The sequence below is a fragment of the Poromitra crassiceps genome (genome assembly GCF_964638095.1).
Source record: "Poromitra crassiceps genome assembly, chromosome: 7".
NCBI lineage: Eukaryota > Metazoa > Chordata > Actinopteri > Beryciformes > Melamphaidae > Poromitra > Poromitra crassiceps.
In genome coordinates this window covers 59,505,048-59,523,092 of record NC_139628.1, presented here as the reverse complement: position 1 = coordinate 59,523,092, position 18,045 = coordinate 59,505,048, and the positions used below count along the sequence as shown (strand labels likewise).

The following is an 18,045-nucleotide window of genomic DNA, read 5'->3' as shown; positions in this document are numbered from 1 at the left end:
AAATCATTTTTTTGACGACTCAACTCGTCGTTGGCAGTGAACAGCTGGATTGTGTTTGACGACTCAACTCGTTCTTGGCAATTAACGTGTTAAGTGAAGATGCTGTCTTCTTCCAGTTTTCCTCCTTAGGTAGGTTTTAACTTCCTAGTTAGTAAAGCTAATGCTCCAACTCAAGCATCTGCTTCATCTTATTTAGAACTCAGACGCTGGCCATTTCCCATATCGTCCATAGCAACAACAATATGGAGAAAGTCAAAGTGCTGGTGGTGGAGAAATAGGACATTCTAATCATTGAATTTACGTTACTGTAACAGCGATCTTAAAGGCAGTATGGTACCGGACATGTATTGTAAATGTCTGGTAAGCCTTTGCTTGGTTCCATAACAGTGTATTGTCTGCTAGAAGAGCTAACCAGCTGGGTAGTAAGCTAGCAGCAGGGGAAGTTATCATCCACTTTTATTTCTCCTCACACAAAGCGCTCCAGGCAGCACACAAAAATGCTGACAAACACCATGTGGACACTCGCCCTAAAGAAAGTCAATGAAATGTCCTTGAACTTGCCATTGGTGTAAATGTTGGGATTATTCTCAGGAATGAATAACATTTTTATCCATTTAAAAACCACTCCTTCACTTCACGGGTTTATCAATAAGTCTGTCGGCCAGCCAACCGGTCAGTGCCCTCTGCCCTCAGACGGACCTGGAGATGGTGACGGAGGACCTGGCACAGAAAGTCAACCGGCCGTACCTGCGGACCCCGCGCCATAAGATCATCCGCGCGGCGTGCCTGGTGCAGCAGAAGAGACAGGAGTTCCTGGCCTCGGTAGCCCGGGGAGTGGCCCCCAACGACTCCCCTGATGCCCCCAGGCGCAGGTAACAAAACACTCAGTTCACTGAATGCCTAAAGCAGGGGTGATTCGGTTACACCAGGGGTGCCCAACCTTTTTTGACCCAAGATCTACTTTTCAAGTAGCCAGCCTCCCGAGATCTACCAGTCCAGTTTCAACATTGCCGCAAACGCACACACATCGTTTCCAGCCTGCAGTAACTAACCTCACAACACTTTCTCGTTGTCCCACAACCACTTGACGCTAGGGCTGTGAATCTTCACTGGCCTCACGATTCAATTCCATTACGATTCAATTCGATTACGATTATCGATGCATCTCGATGCATCTTAAATCGATGCATCACTTTTTTCCCCAATACATGATTTATTTTTTCTCACTTTCTTTTTTCTCACTGTGTGGCTACTTTTAAAATAAAAGTGCATTTGGAATTGCATTGTATTATGATCCATAATTAAAATAAACAACTGCATGTACTTCCATTATATTTTATTTGATTATAAAAAATATATTTATTTTTTATTTATTTTTATAATCGTTTTTTGACGCGATCGACCTGGGGTCAGTCCGCGGTCGACCAGTAGACCGTGATTGACTGGTCCGGCACCACTGGCCTAAAGTGTAAAACACATCAGCGGTGGCAGGCATTATGACGCGCATCATGTGACGCCCCTAGCACACATAGGAAGCATTGCGCTGCAGCTCGTACGAGCGACCACACAGCGCGGGACAACGAGATGACGCGAGGCAGCCACATTTGAAATGGCACAGTGGCGTGAAGTGTTGCTGGGGAGGTGCTGCTGTGTTTTGGACTTAAACCTAACCCTAAAGGTCCTTACACATCAAGAGCGATGCGAATATACGGCACGAAATTGCGATGCGAGTTTTGACCCACCTGTCAATCACAGCCACAGATGTGTACACGTCGGAAGCGAATTTCTGAAAAATCGACCGTGGTTCGAAAAAATAAACACCGCAATAACGCTCAGCGAAACTTCGCCGTTGGTATGCACGGTTGCATTGACTGATATAGGTTCGGAAAATATTATTGACATGCAAATTAATCGCACGAAAAAAACGCTCCCGATGTGTAAGGACCTTTACTCTAAAGCTTAATTTATACTTATTATAAAGTATCGCTCAGCACATGGTCGCAGATGAAAAAGAAAGTGTCGCTCATGGTGTTGTATTTATACTTCAGTGAATGTTCGCCTCGGTTCATCGGTCACGTGACACCCGAACGCTATAAGCAGACAGCCAAGCGAAGAGGAACGCACAGTGAAACCACCTCGGAGGCAAGATGTAACGTACTTGACTGCAGCCGCATATAAACGACACACAACTCACCTCCTCTCTCTCTGGGAAATGCACGATGTTCTTTGTGATTTTCACGAAGTCATACATCAAGGACAGGCTGATAAAAATAGCGGAGACACGTTCATTCATTTCAATCGAGTGAAAACCAAAACAAGGAAGTCAAACGCGTGCCGTCTATATAGCCAATCAGACTTGCGCGATACTATGACGTAGTCAGCAACACTAGACATTTCACCAGGTAGCAGACACTGCTCGCCGACACTTAAAAGTGTCGACTCAAGACTCAAGTCCTCATTTCTGTAAGCTTAACACACTGTAAAAAAGTACCAACTGAATGAGAAACAGTACTATGATAGTTTGTCCACAGCTGGTCTCCGTAGTTACAGTATTATGGTCCATATGACTGGAGATATGCTGTCTTTTGATAAGTCCACTGTTTTTTTTATTATTATCATTATGTCCACTGTTTGCTGCTACCATGCAAGGGTGGATGATACTGATGATTATTATCATTATTGATACTGAGGATTATTATCATTATTTAAAGGAACACTCCGCCCATTTTCAACCAGCTTTGTATCATTAGAACATCAGTAGTATATCAGAAAACTGTAAACGGTTTTGAAGTCATTCATCTAGTTTGACAGTTATTGAGTTGATTTGAGTTAATGAGTTATTAATTTGAGTTAGTGTGGACCAGTGATGTCACTGGTCCACACTTTAACACTCAATAACTGTCAAATTAAATGACAGACTTCAAAACAGAAATGGGTACAAATCTAAATGGGATTTGGATTTTCCTTTGTATTTCACTTCCAATGTCAAGGTGATTTATTTTTAAATGGCAAACATATTTTGTAATGCATTGAGATTTTCTATTGTAAAACAACTACGGTAATCCTTGAAATGCTATTTGCACTTTCATAGTCTATACTTGATACATTCCCTCTTTATATGAAAGAAAAAAAGTTTGATGTGTGATGCCAATAAACTATGTGTTGAGTTTTACTTTCTCTTCAAGTTTGTATTTATTGGTTAGTGTTGCAGGGTGATATATGATTGATTCTCTGGAGCCCCTGTTCCCTAGTAGTTTTCCCTCCGTTCTCACGGGTGGGTGTTAGTGTGTGTGTGTGACTTTTGTTTTAAGAAGCGTCTTATGAGCTGAGGCTGTTTGTATCTGGCCTCCAGACCACCGACTGAGCTGTCCACGAAAGAGACCGTCTATAGCTGTCAACGCCCCGGCCTGATAGCAGGTGAGCTGCTCCCATTCAGTTTGGGACTTCTTGTTTGATGTTTCTGTGCAAAGACGTTCTGTGTTGTTGTGGCAGGGTTGGATGGACTAGACACGAGCTTGATCGTATTTTGAGAGTCACAGTTACAAATTATGACATTTCAGTAGGGAATATTGGGCATAAAAATACACACGATCACAGCGGCTGTTTCCAGAGAAGCTGTCGAGCTGCCAGCTGTGTCTGCAGTAATCAAGGTGGTGAAGCGCCCGTGTGTGCGCCTCCCTCTGGCCACCATCACCACCGCGGTCATCGTCATCCTGGCTGTTTTCATCCTGGTAAGACGACTCCGCTTCCACCACTTTGAGCCGCTGGTAGAATGCCATCACATGCTCTGCTATTTATAGATGTACTGCAATTCATAGCTGAAATAGCAAACTTCAAAGCCTGCTGTCCAGTGGCTGTATGTCAATCAAATCCTTTGATCCTTTTACTCCCCCTTAGTGCTTCATCAAGCCAGATTTGACATGTTCCAGTGATAGTCCTGACCGCCATGCAAATAGCTCCCACCAGCACATGGAAGATCTCTTCTACCTACCTGTGAGTGATCGCTCTGTTAAACCATTGGTTCTCAAATGGAGGTCCGGGGACCCCCAGCGGTCCGTGGCCCCCTGGCCTCCACGAAAATATTGTATGCTTTAAATCTAAAATGGTTCATGGATTACATTCTAATCTAACAAACCTATCAATTTAAAAGTCAAGCACGTTACCGTGGAAACAATTAAGCTTAGCCCAAAATCACAAATCAGAATGAGGTATATTTTCTATCTTGTAAGGGCTCCTTGGCTGAAAAACATTTGAGAACCTCTGTGTTAAACGTACACAATGATAAAATGTCAAAATTGTCATCTTCAAGAGTAGCATTCATACATTATCATCAACTATCAACTCATTATCATCAACTATTTAAATAACAACACAGAGACATTTTATTAGCTAATGACTTTATTGGGAAACATTGTGCAAAACGTGTGTTTTCTCACCTCTTCTCAGTTCTCAGTGTCCTGGTCTGGACTGAGGAGGCGAAACGGAGGCAGATGGGTCCAACCCATGGTCCAACCTCACTTGTAGACGGGGAGCAGTGGAACATGCCAAGTGTGGTTGAGTAGGGGGGGGGGGGTTAATTGATTACAGTTTTTCACAATTGCTTAAACACATTTCCTGATAGACTACCTCACTACCCATCTCAAAACTCACACACAAAATGCTAAATCCTACACTTCTCTTGCAAAAGCACACTTTGCCCTCAAAACGGTGTTAACTGTTCACTAAATGGTATTTTCTTTTCAAATGACAAACACATACATCATATGAGTAGACATTTCTAAGCACCCATTGAACACTGGTGTGCAGAATGGAAAACACTATATGAATGCTTTATCAGTAGAATTATGCCTTTGCATGTTCAGTTTCAGGTTGTGCACATTGTGTCTAATGTGTTTAAACAATTGTGAAAATCTGTAAAACCAATTTTTGAGGGGTTAAACTACTTGGAGTCATTATAAATGATTAGGTTTGATGTATGGGAAAGTCAATGTAATAATAGTTGTGTTGAAGGGGACTCTTGTTGTATTGTGTGGTTAATTGAAAACTAATTATGTTTGTCTCTGCATAGGAGGGGCTGCATCCTTCAATGGGGGATTCATGTCCCTGCTTCTGACAGGGGAAGGCACCAGGACTGCTGCCTACATACTGTAACTTGACCCATTTGCAGGGGCTTAGCCTACTGGTTTAGTTCAGTTTTGTCTTGTCAAGTTTTGAATAGTGATCTGTTGAATTTATAAAGTACAATAAAACCTTAGTGGGGAAAGCCATAACAAAACTGCCTAGAGATCCATTGTAAGTTACCCAGGCTGTAGGGGTTAAGGCGGAGGACCTCTCCTCTGCAGGCGCAATCCCTGCAGAGATGGTAGAGTGAACAGGGTGAGAGGAAGGAGGCGGGGAGATAGATGGCAGAGGAGGGGAGGGAGAGGAGGTAGGGAGGCTAGAGAGAGGACAGAGGCAGGAGGGAGGCTAGAGAGAGGAGGCAGGAGAGGACAGACAGGAGGTAGGGAGCTAGAGAGAGGAGGCAGGAGAGGACAGGAGGGAGAGCGGACAGACAGGAGGTAGGGAGCTAGAGAGGAGGCAGGAGAGAGGCAGGAGGGAGGAGGCAGGCAGGAGGTAGGGATAGGATAGACAGGAGAGGACAAAGACAATGAGGTTGCACCTGCGTAGAGAATAGCAAGAGAGGCACCTCCCCCCAACCTCCTCCCTTCTCTCCCTCCTGTCTCCCCCCTCCAACCTGTCCCCACCACCATTTCCCCCCCCCCCCCCCCCATCTCCTCCTCTCCCCCCCATCTCCTCCTCTCCTCCTCCCGTCTCCAACAAAATCCCCTCCTCTGCCATCTATCTATGTATCTCCCAGCTTCCTTCCTCTCACCCTGTTCGCACTCAACCACTCTACCATCTCCGCAGGGACTGAGCCTGCAGAGGAGAGAGGGGAGCAGGCACAGTCCCTGCAGAGATGGTGAGAGTGGTTGAGTGAGAACACAGTGAAGGAAGGAGGCCGGGAGATGGCAGAGGAGGGAGGGGGGGATGGGATGGGGAGGAGGGCAGGGTGAGGGGGGAGGGGTGGGAGGAGGGGGGGGGGGAGGGGGGGAGGGGGGCCGGGATATGGCAGGGGGGGAGGGAGGGGGTGGGATGAGGGGGAGGGGTGGGGGGATGGGGGAGGGTGGCCGGGATATGGCGGGGGAGGGAGGGGGGGATGGGATGGGGGAGGGAGGCAGGGGATGGGGGGGGGGGAGGGGGGGACGACTTCAAATCCCCTGCAGGAATCGAACCTGCACCGGGGTTGTTAAGGATCACCGCCTTAACCCCTAGACCATCAGCCTAGGTAACTTACAATAGATCTCTAGGCAGTTTTGTTATGGCTTTCCCAATGAAAGACTTGAAAAGGTTTAAGTGTCCGTACCGGGATTCAAACCACAAACCTTTGGGTTGGAAGGCATGGTCTTTCACCACTGGACTACAGCCCAGCTCAAACACACAGAACATGCAGCAAGTAAAATAGATGTGGTTAAGATGAGGGTTTTCTTAACCACGACCATACCCTAACCCAATTGATAGGGGGGTTGCACCAAATTATTACTGCAAACAATTTGGTGCAACACCCCCGGTGTCTCTTATTTCACCTTACATGAGTTTGCATCCCTGGCTGATTGTGGTGCTTGGGCTCATGGCTTAATGGATAAGGTGCTTACCTACCAATCTGATGACTGGGGTTCGATTCTTGGTCAAACAACCTACAGTATATATCTTTTTTTTTATATTTTGTTTTCAATTATTAATATTATATACTCATCATTAACCACTCTATTCTGGAATTGACCGACTAATCAGCAACTATCTAATGATTAACTAATATATTCACAAACTGACATGTATTAATCATTAAAGAAACAGTTAACTACTCTGAGTCTGCACTGAGTGCTCATAAGTGTCAAAATAGAAAACCAGATTCAAACATAGGCAGAATGGTTCCAGGTGCATGTTTATCATACCAGAATGTTAGGACAAAGGGATTCAAACCACAAACCTTTGGCTTGGAAGGCATGGTCTTTCACCACTGGACTACAGCCTAGCTCAAACACACAGCACATGCAACAAGTAAAATAGATGTGGTTAAGATGAGGGTTTTCTTAACCCTGACCATACCCTAACCCAATTGATAGGAAGGGGGGGCGGGTGTCAAAATAGAAAACCAGATTCAAACATAGGCAGAATGGTTCCAGGTCCATGTTTATCATACCAGAATGTTAGCACAACAATACAAAACTCACAGCAACAAGTAGACCAGTGGTTTATTGATAGTATTCTGTGACATCACCACACAGACATCTTGGTCTGCTTGTAATCAATTAACAGGTGATTAACCACACAGCCAATGAGCTGTGTGTAGTGTAAAGTGCCATATTGGTCGGAAATGCATGTGACATCATGGGAATACTATGAATAGACAAGTCCAAGTGAATCAGTTGTTATTAAGCTTTATGAAGGCTACTTAAACAAGATAATTTAGGATAGATATAAATGTACCAAATGTTATAGCTATGTTATAGCAGACGTTTTGTCATTTCTAAAAAAATAGATTTTTCAGGTTCGCACAACATAGTATTGCATAAGGAGTTGCTCATAATAACTCTTTTTAAATCTTTAAAGTATTTTAGTTGCTGTTCTGGGTATGGCATTGCATCCCTGAGAAGGCTACATCGGTACAGCTGGGTTTCATTCAGGTTCATGTGTAAGGATACTCATTCTACAGTGGGTGTTTATATGATATACTGTGCAAATCTATATTTTTTAATCTCTTAAATTACATAATATTCCTTTGGTTTCTTCAGTGCGGTTTGCTGATATGTCAAAGAGATAGTTACACAAATAAATGACAAAACTCATAAGCAAACAGAAATGGTGAAGTGCTGCTCATTTCAGAGAGATACCGTATTGCACAGACAGATGAGATCATCTTCACGGTGGAAGAGGTTTCTCCTGCTGGAGCAGGAGTGAGCTCGTCTGCCAGGGTTAAACAAGGTCGTGAGCCAGGGGTGAGTGAGGTCGTCTGCCAGGGGTGAGCGAGGTCGTCTGCCAGGGGTGAGCGAGGTCGTCTGCCAGGGGTGAGTGAGGTCGTCTGCCAGGGGTGAGTGAGGTCGTCTGCCAGGGGTGAGCGAGGTCGTCTGCCAGGGGTGAGTGAGGTCGTCTGCCAGGGGTGAGCGAGGTCATCTGCCAGGGGTGAGTGAGGTCGTCTGCCAGGGGTGAGCGAGGTCATCTGCCAGGGGTGAGTGAGGTCATCTGCCAGGGGTGAGTGAGGTCATCTGCCAGGGGTGAGTGAGGTCATCTGCCAGGGGTGAGTGAGGTCATGAGCCAGGGGTGAGTGAGGTCATCTGCCAGGGGTGAGTGAGGTCATGAGCCAGGGGTGAGCGAGGTCATCTGAGCGAGGTCATGAGCCAGGGGTGAGCGAGGTCATCTGCCAGGGGTGAGCGAGGTCGTCTGCCAGGGGTGAGCGAGGTCGTCTGCCAGGGGTGAGTGAGGTCGTCTGCCAGGGGTGAGTGAGGTCGTCTGCCAGGGGTGAGCGAGGTCATCTGCCAGGGGTGAGCGAGGTCATCTGCCAGGGGTGAGCGAGGTCGTCTGCCAGGGGTGAGCGAGGTCATCTGCCAGGGGTGAGTGAGGTCGTCTGCCAGGGGTGAGTGAGGTCATGAGCCAGGGTGGATGGGGGCAGGGCAGCAGCATCAGCATGAGACACAGAGGACTGGGGCTCAGTGCCAGCCCCGATGAGTCTCTCCCTACACACACACACACACACACACACGGGTCAAACCAATAGAACTGGAAAATAGAATGCCCATTGGTCACACTGTATTTGGGCGTGTCACAAACAAAAGGCAAAGTAAACAGAGTTCCAGTTTAGATGATGCCGTCACACTTAGTTTCTGTTGCTCCATTAAGACTGAATGGGAGGAGCTGCTTTGTAAGTGTGGCAACACCTGATTCCAGCAATTCTGGGTACATGTTGTGTTTCAGAGCTGTTAGCTACATGTTGTGTTTCAGAGCTGTTAGCTACATGTTGTGTTTCAGAGCTGTTAGCTACATGTTGTGTTTCAGAGCTGTTAGCTACATGTTTGTTAGCTACATGTTGTGTTTCAGAGCTGTTAGCTACATGTGTTCAGAGCTGTTAGCTACATGTTGTGTTTCAGGCCTCTTTTGGTATGGTATGGTGTTTATTCTTAATCCCCGAGGGGAAACATGGTTTGCCACCAGAGCGAGAACAGATACAAACAAGAAACAGTAACATACAGCACAATAACAATAATACAGTGGAGAGAGAGAGAGCCTCACAAAGCAAGGCTAGCAGTGTTCATTAAAGAATTTTACAGAAGCAGGAACAAAAGATCTTCTAAATCGCTCAGTAGAGCACCGAGGCATCAAAAGCCTATTACTAAACGAACTGCGCAGGGCATTAAATACATTAAACAAAGGATGGCCTTCATAAGAAAGAATAGAATTCAATTTTCTCCTTGTTATCTTGGCTATAATCATCTCCAAAGAATCAGGGGGAAGGCCAATCACTGAGCCTGCCTTTTTAATCATTTTGTTTATCCTATTTTTGTCCATGACAGTGAGGCTGCCCCCCCAGCAGAGCACAGCAGACACTAGCTAGGATACCTTGGTAGAACACATGAAGAAGTGACCTGCTGATGTCAAATGATCTAAGCTTCCTCAAGTGGAAAAGTCCAGACTGGGCCTTCTTGAACACAGAATCTGTGTTCTTCTTCCAGTCCAGCTTACTGTCCAGGTGGACACAGAGATACTTATAAGACTGGACTATTTCTACCTCCAGCCCTTTAATAATGACAGGGGAGACTTCTGCCTTCTTCCTCCCAAAATCAATAACTAGCTCTTTGGTCTTTTCAACATTGAGCAGTAAAAAATTGTCATCGCACCAGGAAACAAATAAATCAATCTCCTTTTTATAGGCCCGATCGTCACCTTTGTTGATGAGACCAATAAGAGCAGTGTCATCAGAGAATTTCTGCATATGACACATGGCCTCACTATGTCTGCAGTCCGCAGTATAAAGAATAAAGAAAAAAGGAGCTAAAACTGTTCCTTGAGGGGCTCCAGTTTTTGTCCAGATGATATCTGATACAGTGTCGTCCAGCCTAACAAACTGAGGTCGAGGCACAAGATATCTCATGCACCAGGCGATGGTTGAATTATGCAATTTATATTGAATCAGTTTATTTGCTAGAATGTGTGGCTGGATAGTGTTGTTCAGGCTCCATCTGGGCCCTTCTTGATCTAACTTCGTTCTCTCTCTTTCTTAAAAAAAAAAAAAAACTAACCAACCTTGTACCACTAACCTAAACTTGTACCACTGTTCCTTCAGAAGTTGTAGTTGTCATAGACTGTGCTCCATAGTTGATTGCTCTATTGCTGACAAAAAATGTGTTATTGTAAGTCGCTTTGGATAAAAGCGTCTGCCAAATGACGTAATGTAATGTAATGTAATGAAGGCGCTCGAAAAATCAAAGAACATTTCCCTAACAGAGTTTAAATAAACGTCTTACAAATAAAGAAAAGCCACTGTCAAATCATGCGATTTAAGTGAATGTTTTGAGCTTTGAGAGAGGTTTGTTCATGTTTACCCATTTTGGTGGATTGTCCCAAGATCATACAAATGATGTGATTTTTGTGAACTTAAAGGCCCAATCCGTCAAAACTCACTATTACTGACGCCGGTGGCCGTTAGTGTAACTGCAGGCAGCGTGTGAACGAGCTGACGCGCGGGCACCATACTCGCACGCGCACAAGCAGTTGCCTGGCAACAGCAGAGCTGTTCGTTGCTTTGTAACGTTAACTCATAAAAGTCACTTGAAAACGGCAACCTGGACAATTTATCGGTCAGATCAGCCTCGAGATGCCCAGGAAGGATTCTGGATGAATTAGGGGACGTTATTGTGGCATGTTTGGTCGTGTTTTGGCTTGCGTTGACTGCGGGCAAGTCGATACTCATGTTAGCAAAAGCCAGGAAATAGCCTGCTCCCCCTGTATGTATGGTAATGCCTGGAGTTGACCAAACTGAACAATCAAACAATGTTTCATAAGCATAACAGTAACGTTAGGCATATTTAGGACTGTTAAATTCATTATCCACACAAGACGGTAACGTTATTAGTGGGGCTGGTGGTAATTTCTATAAATGTAAATGAATATTAGTTAGCCGCGATTAGCATCAAGCTAATGCTACTAGTATGTGCAGTCCCACTGCAGTCAGAGCCTGCTGGCTGCGGGAAGTGGATACTCATGTTTGCACAAGCCAGGAAATAGCCTGCTCCCCCTGTGTGTACGGTACCGTCAAACAATGTACCGTAAGCATAACAGACAGTAGGCTAACGTTAGGCATATTTCCGACTGTTAGATTCATTCATTATCAACACAAGACAGTAACGTTATTAGTGGGGCTGGTGGTAATTTCTATAAATATAGCTAAATCTATTAGTTAGCATCAAGGGGAGCGTGCCTATGTTCCCACAGCCCTATGTTCCCACAGCCCTTTCTTGACTATTTTATAGAGCAGCAACGCGTTGAAAATAGAACAGTGGCGTAAAATAGAGCAGCGCGTGTGCTGCGCGTTGCATGCTGACAAGCCACGGCCGGTGTGAGACTTTACATTAAATATAATTGAATCTAAAAGGCGCGGCGCGTTTTTTTGTGCGACATACATGTTCGGTGTATTTTGGCCTTAAGGAGCTAAGTTTAGCAAAGGACGTGTCAAAATTATGCCAGAGAACAGCACATGTCCACAAGCCAGGGCTACTAGCAAACAATCAAAATAAGATTAATTTTTTATTTATTTAAATAAATAAAAATATTGCACTATTTATGCAGTTAACTCAACCTTTATTGCACTATTTATGCAGTTCACTCAACATTTTTGTGCCAGGAACAGGCAATCTGCAAGTGCTGTCCTTTGAAGACTATTTCAAGATTTATATTTCTGGCGCCAGCAACGCCAATGGATCTTTTCTCCTCTCGTTTCATGACGGTGGAAACAGAAATTCTGAACAACTAAAACCTTTCCTCCACGGTTTCCAGGGATCAAGCTTCCATGAATAGCAGCCATCTGAGCAAACACTGTGGACCACTCAGCACCAATGGGGCATGGCCGCGAATTACGATCAAAATATAAGGGGGTCGTCGGAACTACACCTCTCCACCAAATATCGTGAAAATCCGTGCTGTAGTATTTACGAAATTGTGCATTTGGTTTTTCAAACTGTCGCAATAGAAACAACTATGGACGGATCGTGATCAACAAAAAAGTGTTCCACGCAACACGCCTTCACCAAATTTGGTGCAAATTGGAACATTCTGCATCGAAACGTTTAGATCACATTGTGTTTTGTTATTTTTTGTGGTTTTTTGTCTCTTTGACCTTACTCAGTCATTCGTAGTGATGCATTGTGTAAGTTGGATTGTGAATGCCTTTTTGATTCTTCATTAATACAATAAAATAAAATTAAAAATTAAAATGCACACAGACAAAGAGTAAGTAAATCTTAGTAAACGTGGGAACATTATGAGAACTAGTGCAAACCACTTCTTGTAGTTTAGGGGGCTGGGGCCAAATCTGATATAATGGTAAATGGTAAATGGCCCGCATTTATATAGCGCTTTTATCCAAAGCGCTTTACAATGAGTAGATAGTCTACATTCACCCATTCATACACCGATGGCGGCAGGCTGCCACGCAGGGTGCCTACACACCATCGGGAGCAAGGAGGGTTAAGTGTCTTGCCCAGGGACACAACGACAGCAGCTGGGAGGGAGCGGGGATCGAACCGCCAACCCTTGCGTCATTGGCCGACCCGCTCTACCTCCTGAGCTAAAGCCGTCCCAATATGATATGGATGGATATATGATATGGATGAATTGCTAACTAGTGCTAGTCATATTGTGTATTTTTTCATGATCATGTGTATTCTTGCATGATCAAAGGCACACAAAACTTTGAGACTGGTGTGGTTGTGCAACAAGACTATTGTTGGGAAATGTGGGAACACAGGGCCTTATTTTGGAAGAAAAAAAAATCTAAGAAATGTGGGAACATAGGGCTGCTACTTCAGCCATTTCCTGTTAGCGTCTAGACAAGAGACAAGCTCGACGTGAACGCGCGAGACGTCACATCCTCTAGCTGTGGCGGGAGATGCTATCCACTTCGAAACTGCGGTTTTCCATGTATCTTCTGAACGGCTGGTCGGAGAGAAACGCCCCTGGTCGCCATTTTTAAGTGACGTCAAGGCGCATTCACTCAGTGCCAATAATAAACACTTTGTGCACATTTATTTCTCGCCAGAACCAACGGAATGGGCCTTTAAGTACATGTTTCTAATTTATCAACGGGCTTTTTAATTTATTTTTTTAATGATCCAAGTTGCAGTGGTTTACCTCTGAAGTCGGCAGGCCTGTCCTCCCAGGGTGACAGCACAATACCCAGGGCTTTCCACTGGTTACCTGACAGGGCTGCTTCCTGTTCAGCTGTTACTGCCACAGCCTGCTCATAGGAGAACATGCTGATCTGGTTCGGGTTAAACACCACCTGCAGAAGGTGACATGAGCCAAATGAGGGGAGGCACGAATTGTCAAGATGAACACACCAACATAGATAACAAGACATTTCTGGTCCCAGAACAAAAGCTGAATAGAACTCCATAGACTTGTTTTGTGGAAGTCAGGTCAGTGTACAGTAAACTAGTAATAATAGTCATTTAAGACTTACACTAAACTGCTCAGGTGGTATCATTGAGATAGCCAGAGGTGTGATTCCTTCAATTTGGTCCCTCACCAAAGCTGACATGGACATATCTGGAAGACCAGCTGCACAACGAGAAAGTGAAGTAGCATCAATGCTCCCAGAGCTAAACAGCCACCAACATAACTGAGTGAAAAATCACATTTAGCAGATGATCACAGAGAGGATTGTTCATATCAGGGTGCTCAACATGAGGAGAGTGGATGTGTCTTACCTGCCAGAACTCCAATCTCAATGAAGACATCAGTCTTCCAGTTACCTGTGGGTCCAAATGCAAGACTGTGTTGCAGAAGGTCGACGAGAGCCAGCAACTGGTCTGGTGAGCAGGACAGCCTCAGCTGACCCAGCCACAGCACAGCCTTACTGCAGCCACCAGGGGGAGACAGCAGGTCACACAGTAAGTAAAGGGGACAGAAGTACCACAGGAATGAGTCCGGACCTGGATGTTAACACTTCCGCCTCTTATGTGTAAAAGTCAATGGGATTTATGTGTGAGGATTTTGGTTGAATGCTTGAAATAAGGTCTGTGGTTAACAAAAGTTTATGACTTTTATGATTTTCAGTACAGAAGCGTAGGCTACAGTGTAAATGAAGCTACAGTGTAAATGAAGCATACAGTGTAAATGCGTTTTTTTATGAGATTTTCAGAAAATGCTTCAACAGTCATAAAAGCGGTCCTCATATATCTACACACACACACATACAGTACATATAGTGTGTGTGTGTATATATATATATATATATATACACACACACATACAGTATATACATATATACACACTATATATAGATCTTTTTGTGAATGTACAGCCCATTTTTAAACCAGCAGTATTTATATATAATACTAGTATAATAATATTATACTAGTAAATAGATAATAATATTATAGTATAATAATATACAATATAATAGTATAATAATAATAGATATATATACACATACACTAGGGTATTCACGACTACTGAATTTTAGTAGTCATCGACTACTTCCAAATAATAGTTGACTAGTCGATTAATACCGCTGAAGATATATTTTTTTCACACAATAGAAATGATCAATTCTCATCAAAAGGGTCTCAAAAACAGCCAGTAAAGGGTTAACTTAATGTAGGCGGGACCAATGTGGAGATATGTGAAATAGCAGAGTCCTGATTGGCTCTGAGAGGCTGTTTACAAATTTTTTATTTTTATTTTATTTTTATTTTATTACCGTAGTTTATTTCTCAGGGACAATGCACACCAATCAACAGTGAGACTGTAAGTGAGCCAGAGTTAGCCTGGACGGCTAGTTTCCATCTGCTGTCCCTGGCCAGATGTTGAAAAGGCAGCCTAAAATTCAAATCAATTAAAATGCATGTGTTACAAAAATAAGAAGACAATAAAAACATAAAGGGCTGATTAATACAATGCCATGCAGACAAAATAAAAACACATAAGCATAGCAGGACACATCTAAAACAGACACACCAATAAAAAACACATAAGACACTAGAGACTGAATGCTGGGAGAAGTAGTTATTGTTAATGTGCACATGACTGGTTATTTGTGAGCCATAGTTTCAGGTGTCCTGTAAAGGAACGGTAAGTAGCAAGCTCTCTTATATGCACTGGTACTTTGTTCCATTCCTGCGTTGCCTTAACTGAAAATACAAAGTGGCTGAAGGCACTTTTTCTGCTCGGAACAACACAGTCACCTCGAGTTGCACCTCTGGTTGCCCGGTTAGTATCTGACCTCTGTGTGATGAATGATCGGAGCGGAGGGGGAGCAGTGTTATGTAGAATTTTGTACACAAGGCAAAGATTGGCATATCTGACTAAACTATCCCAACTCAAGAGGTTGTACTTTTTTAAGATGGGGCAGTAGTGATAAGTGTTTAACTTCCGGTCCAAAATTTTGAGAGTCTGCTTGTATAATGTTTCAAGTGGTTTCAGAGTGGTTTTATTGGCTTGTGCGAAACTTGTTATAAGTGAGGTGGGACATTATCATGGCGTTCATATATAACTTGGCTGAGTCGGTGGTCATTGAATTTCTAATGAATCTGAAGTTAGATAAGCCAAACTTAACCCTGTGACATGTTTTCTTAACATGAGATTTGAAGGATAACTGCGAGTCAATAATGATACCCAGATATTTAAACTCAGAGACAACTTGTAGTTTCTTTCCTGATATCATTATGTCTGGTTTTGGAGTGTTACTTGGCCGTTTAGAGAAAAACATACTGACCGTTTTAGATGTGTTGAGTTGAAGGCATGATTGATTTAGCCAAGCTGTGATGTGGCCCAGTGCCTTAGTGAGTTTAGCTGCAGCCTGTTGGTTTGTGCTGCCATGGGCATATATCACTGTGTCGTCGGCATATAACTGAATGTCGACGTCGGGGCACACAGAGGGCAGATCATTAACGTACAAAGCAAACAGAAGTGGACCCAGCACAGAACCTTGTGGAACACCGGTATGGGAGTTAAGAGCAGTTGATTGATGGTTGTGGACCTTCACACATTGAATTCGGTTATTCAAATATGACTCAATCCACTTGAGAGCATTGTGGGAGAAGTTGAATGTGGACAATTTAGCAAGGAGTACCTTATGGTTAACTGTATCAAATGCCTTTCTCAAGTCAAGGAACACAGCACCAACAACACCTCCCCTGTCCATCAGTGACTTTATGGAGGGTGTAAGGAAGGGGTCGTGGCCCATCAACTCCAGACAGTTGGAGAAGTCCGATGAAGACATGCTGCTCAGACTGTGCGTGGTCCAGGCAGAGGGAGATGTTGTCTGCAGAAGTGCACAGCTAGGAATCAAGGCAGGAGCTGGCCAAGGACAAACAGGGACATGGATCAGACCAGGGGACTCTGCAGACATCCAGCATGTAGCACAGGCTGTGTCTTTCATTGACTGTTATCTTTGTCTTACGTTGTTGTGTTGATTACATCCAGCATGTAGCACAGGCTGTGTCTTTCATTGTTGTGTTGATTACATACTGTAGTGTTGAGTGAAAATATTTCTCATTATTCTGTAATGATAATTTGGGAGCAATTTGTTTGGACCACCACACGGCTTTCCCCCCCCCCCCCCTCCCCCCCCCCCCCCCTCCGGCTCTGGCTGATGGCCCTCCAGGCTTATCACCTTCCCCTCCCCCTCATCCCCCAGGCTATAGACAAGTTTCCCAGCGCTGGCCTAGGGCGGCGCCATAGCAGCCTTATATGTCCCCGGCTTCCGGTTAAGTCCACATAGCGTCCACAGCAGCCTGATGTTGCCAATAAGCTACGACTTAAATAGAGACTTATTACATCATATGTTTTCCGCCCCCTGTATGTTGAGTGTTGGTGAAAAAGAAAAATATAGCAGACGCTTTCTTTACTGTAGAGCGCCGTTTAAAAGCTGCACAACAAGCAGCATCAGTCCCGCCGGCCAGCGCTGGACCCGCTGTGAGGAAACACACAGGAGGAAACCGAAATGTCAAAACAGACATCCCTTGCTAGGCCAGTCCTTTTTTTTTAATCGAGATCATGCAACAAGTAGCCTACTTCAGCCGAGGCCAGCAAGACGGCAGGAAAGAAACAGAAGCGTGCCTGCCGCCGTCAAAAGCAAAAGAGACCCGACGTAGGCTGTCAATTTAGCGGAGGTAAAAAGCCTTTTTACCTACTCGGGCGAATCAATCAATCAATCAATGGCTCGCGCTTGTTGCCCGACGCTCGTATGATGAGGAGATGAATCAAAATGCTTACCACCAATAAAGCCACATGCGAGCCGAGAACGAGTGCAGGAGAGCTGACGCAGGTGCCAGGTGTGGAGTGGGAGAGATTAAGGTGCGTAGCCTATTGCTGGAGATTCAAGTTGTGCGCTGTCTGCACTCTGCACTGACACTGTCGCACTTATTACTTTTAGCTGCGTTGTTTTTTCATCAAGGCAATGTCCAGAAGATATGGGTTCATGAATGTCTGCAAATGCAGATAGATAGGCTACAGTAGGAGTGTGCATGCATGTTGTCTGTTTCAATAACGAAAGCGTCCTTACCGAGAACGACGTGCCGACCAATTAAATATTCTTGCTGCGAAATCGGCCTCTTAATGACAACACTGGAATAATAGCCGTAATATTCATTCACAACGGGGGTAATTTGATGAAATACATAGCGTTACAACATACCCGACCTACTTTGTTGCTGTGGAGATATTGGTACGCTTCGGAGCTTTTGAGATTGTTCATCGCGTTGCCATCCACCGCCATTGATTCCTCAAAATACG

At 44.4% G+C, this 18,045-nt stretch overlaps 1 protein-coding gene across 3 annotated transcripts in view; it reads right to left on the bottom strand.

Moving 5' to 3' along the window:
• Nucleotides 1–8,425: 8,425 nt before the first annotated feature.
• LOC310779146 (sodium/hydrogen exchanger 1-like) overlaps nucleotides 8,426–18,045 on the bottom strand; it is a 36,618-nt gene continuing 26,998 nt past the window's right edge. For 2 of the 3 annotated variants that reach the window (XM_083639643.1, XM_083639644.1), the window contains exons 16-20: nucleotides 15,011–15,129; nucleotides 14,016–14,164; nucleotides 13,769–13,866; nucleotides 13,438–13,588; nucleotides 8,426–8,771 (exon numbers count right to left, since the gene is read on the bottom strand). In XM_083639643.1, coding sequence (XP_083495769.1) covers nucleotides 15,086–15,129 — 44 coding nt within the window. In that variant the 3' untranslated portion in view covers nucleotides 8,426–8,771; nucleotides 13,438–13,588; nucleotides 13,769–13,866; nucleotides 14,016–14,164; nucleotides 15,011–15,085. Of the gene's footprint in view, nucleotides 8,772–13,437; nucleotides 13,589–13,768; nucleotides 13,867–14,015; nucleotides 14,165–15,010; nucleotides 15,130–16,024; nucleotides 16,116–18,045 lie in introns of those variants that run through there. The other variant, XM_083639645.1, reaches the window with a different exon arrangement.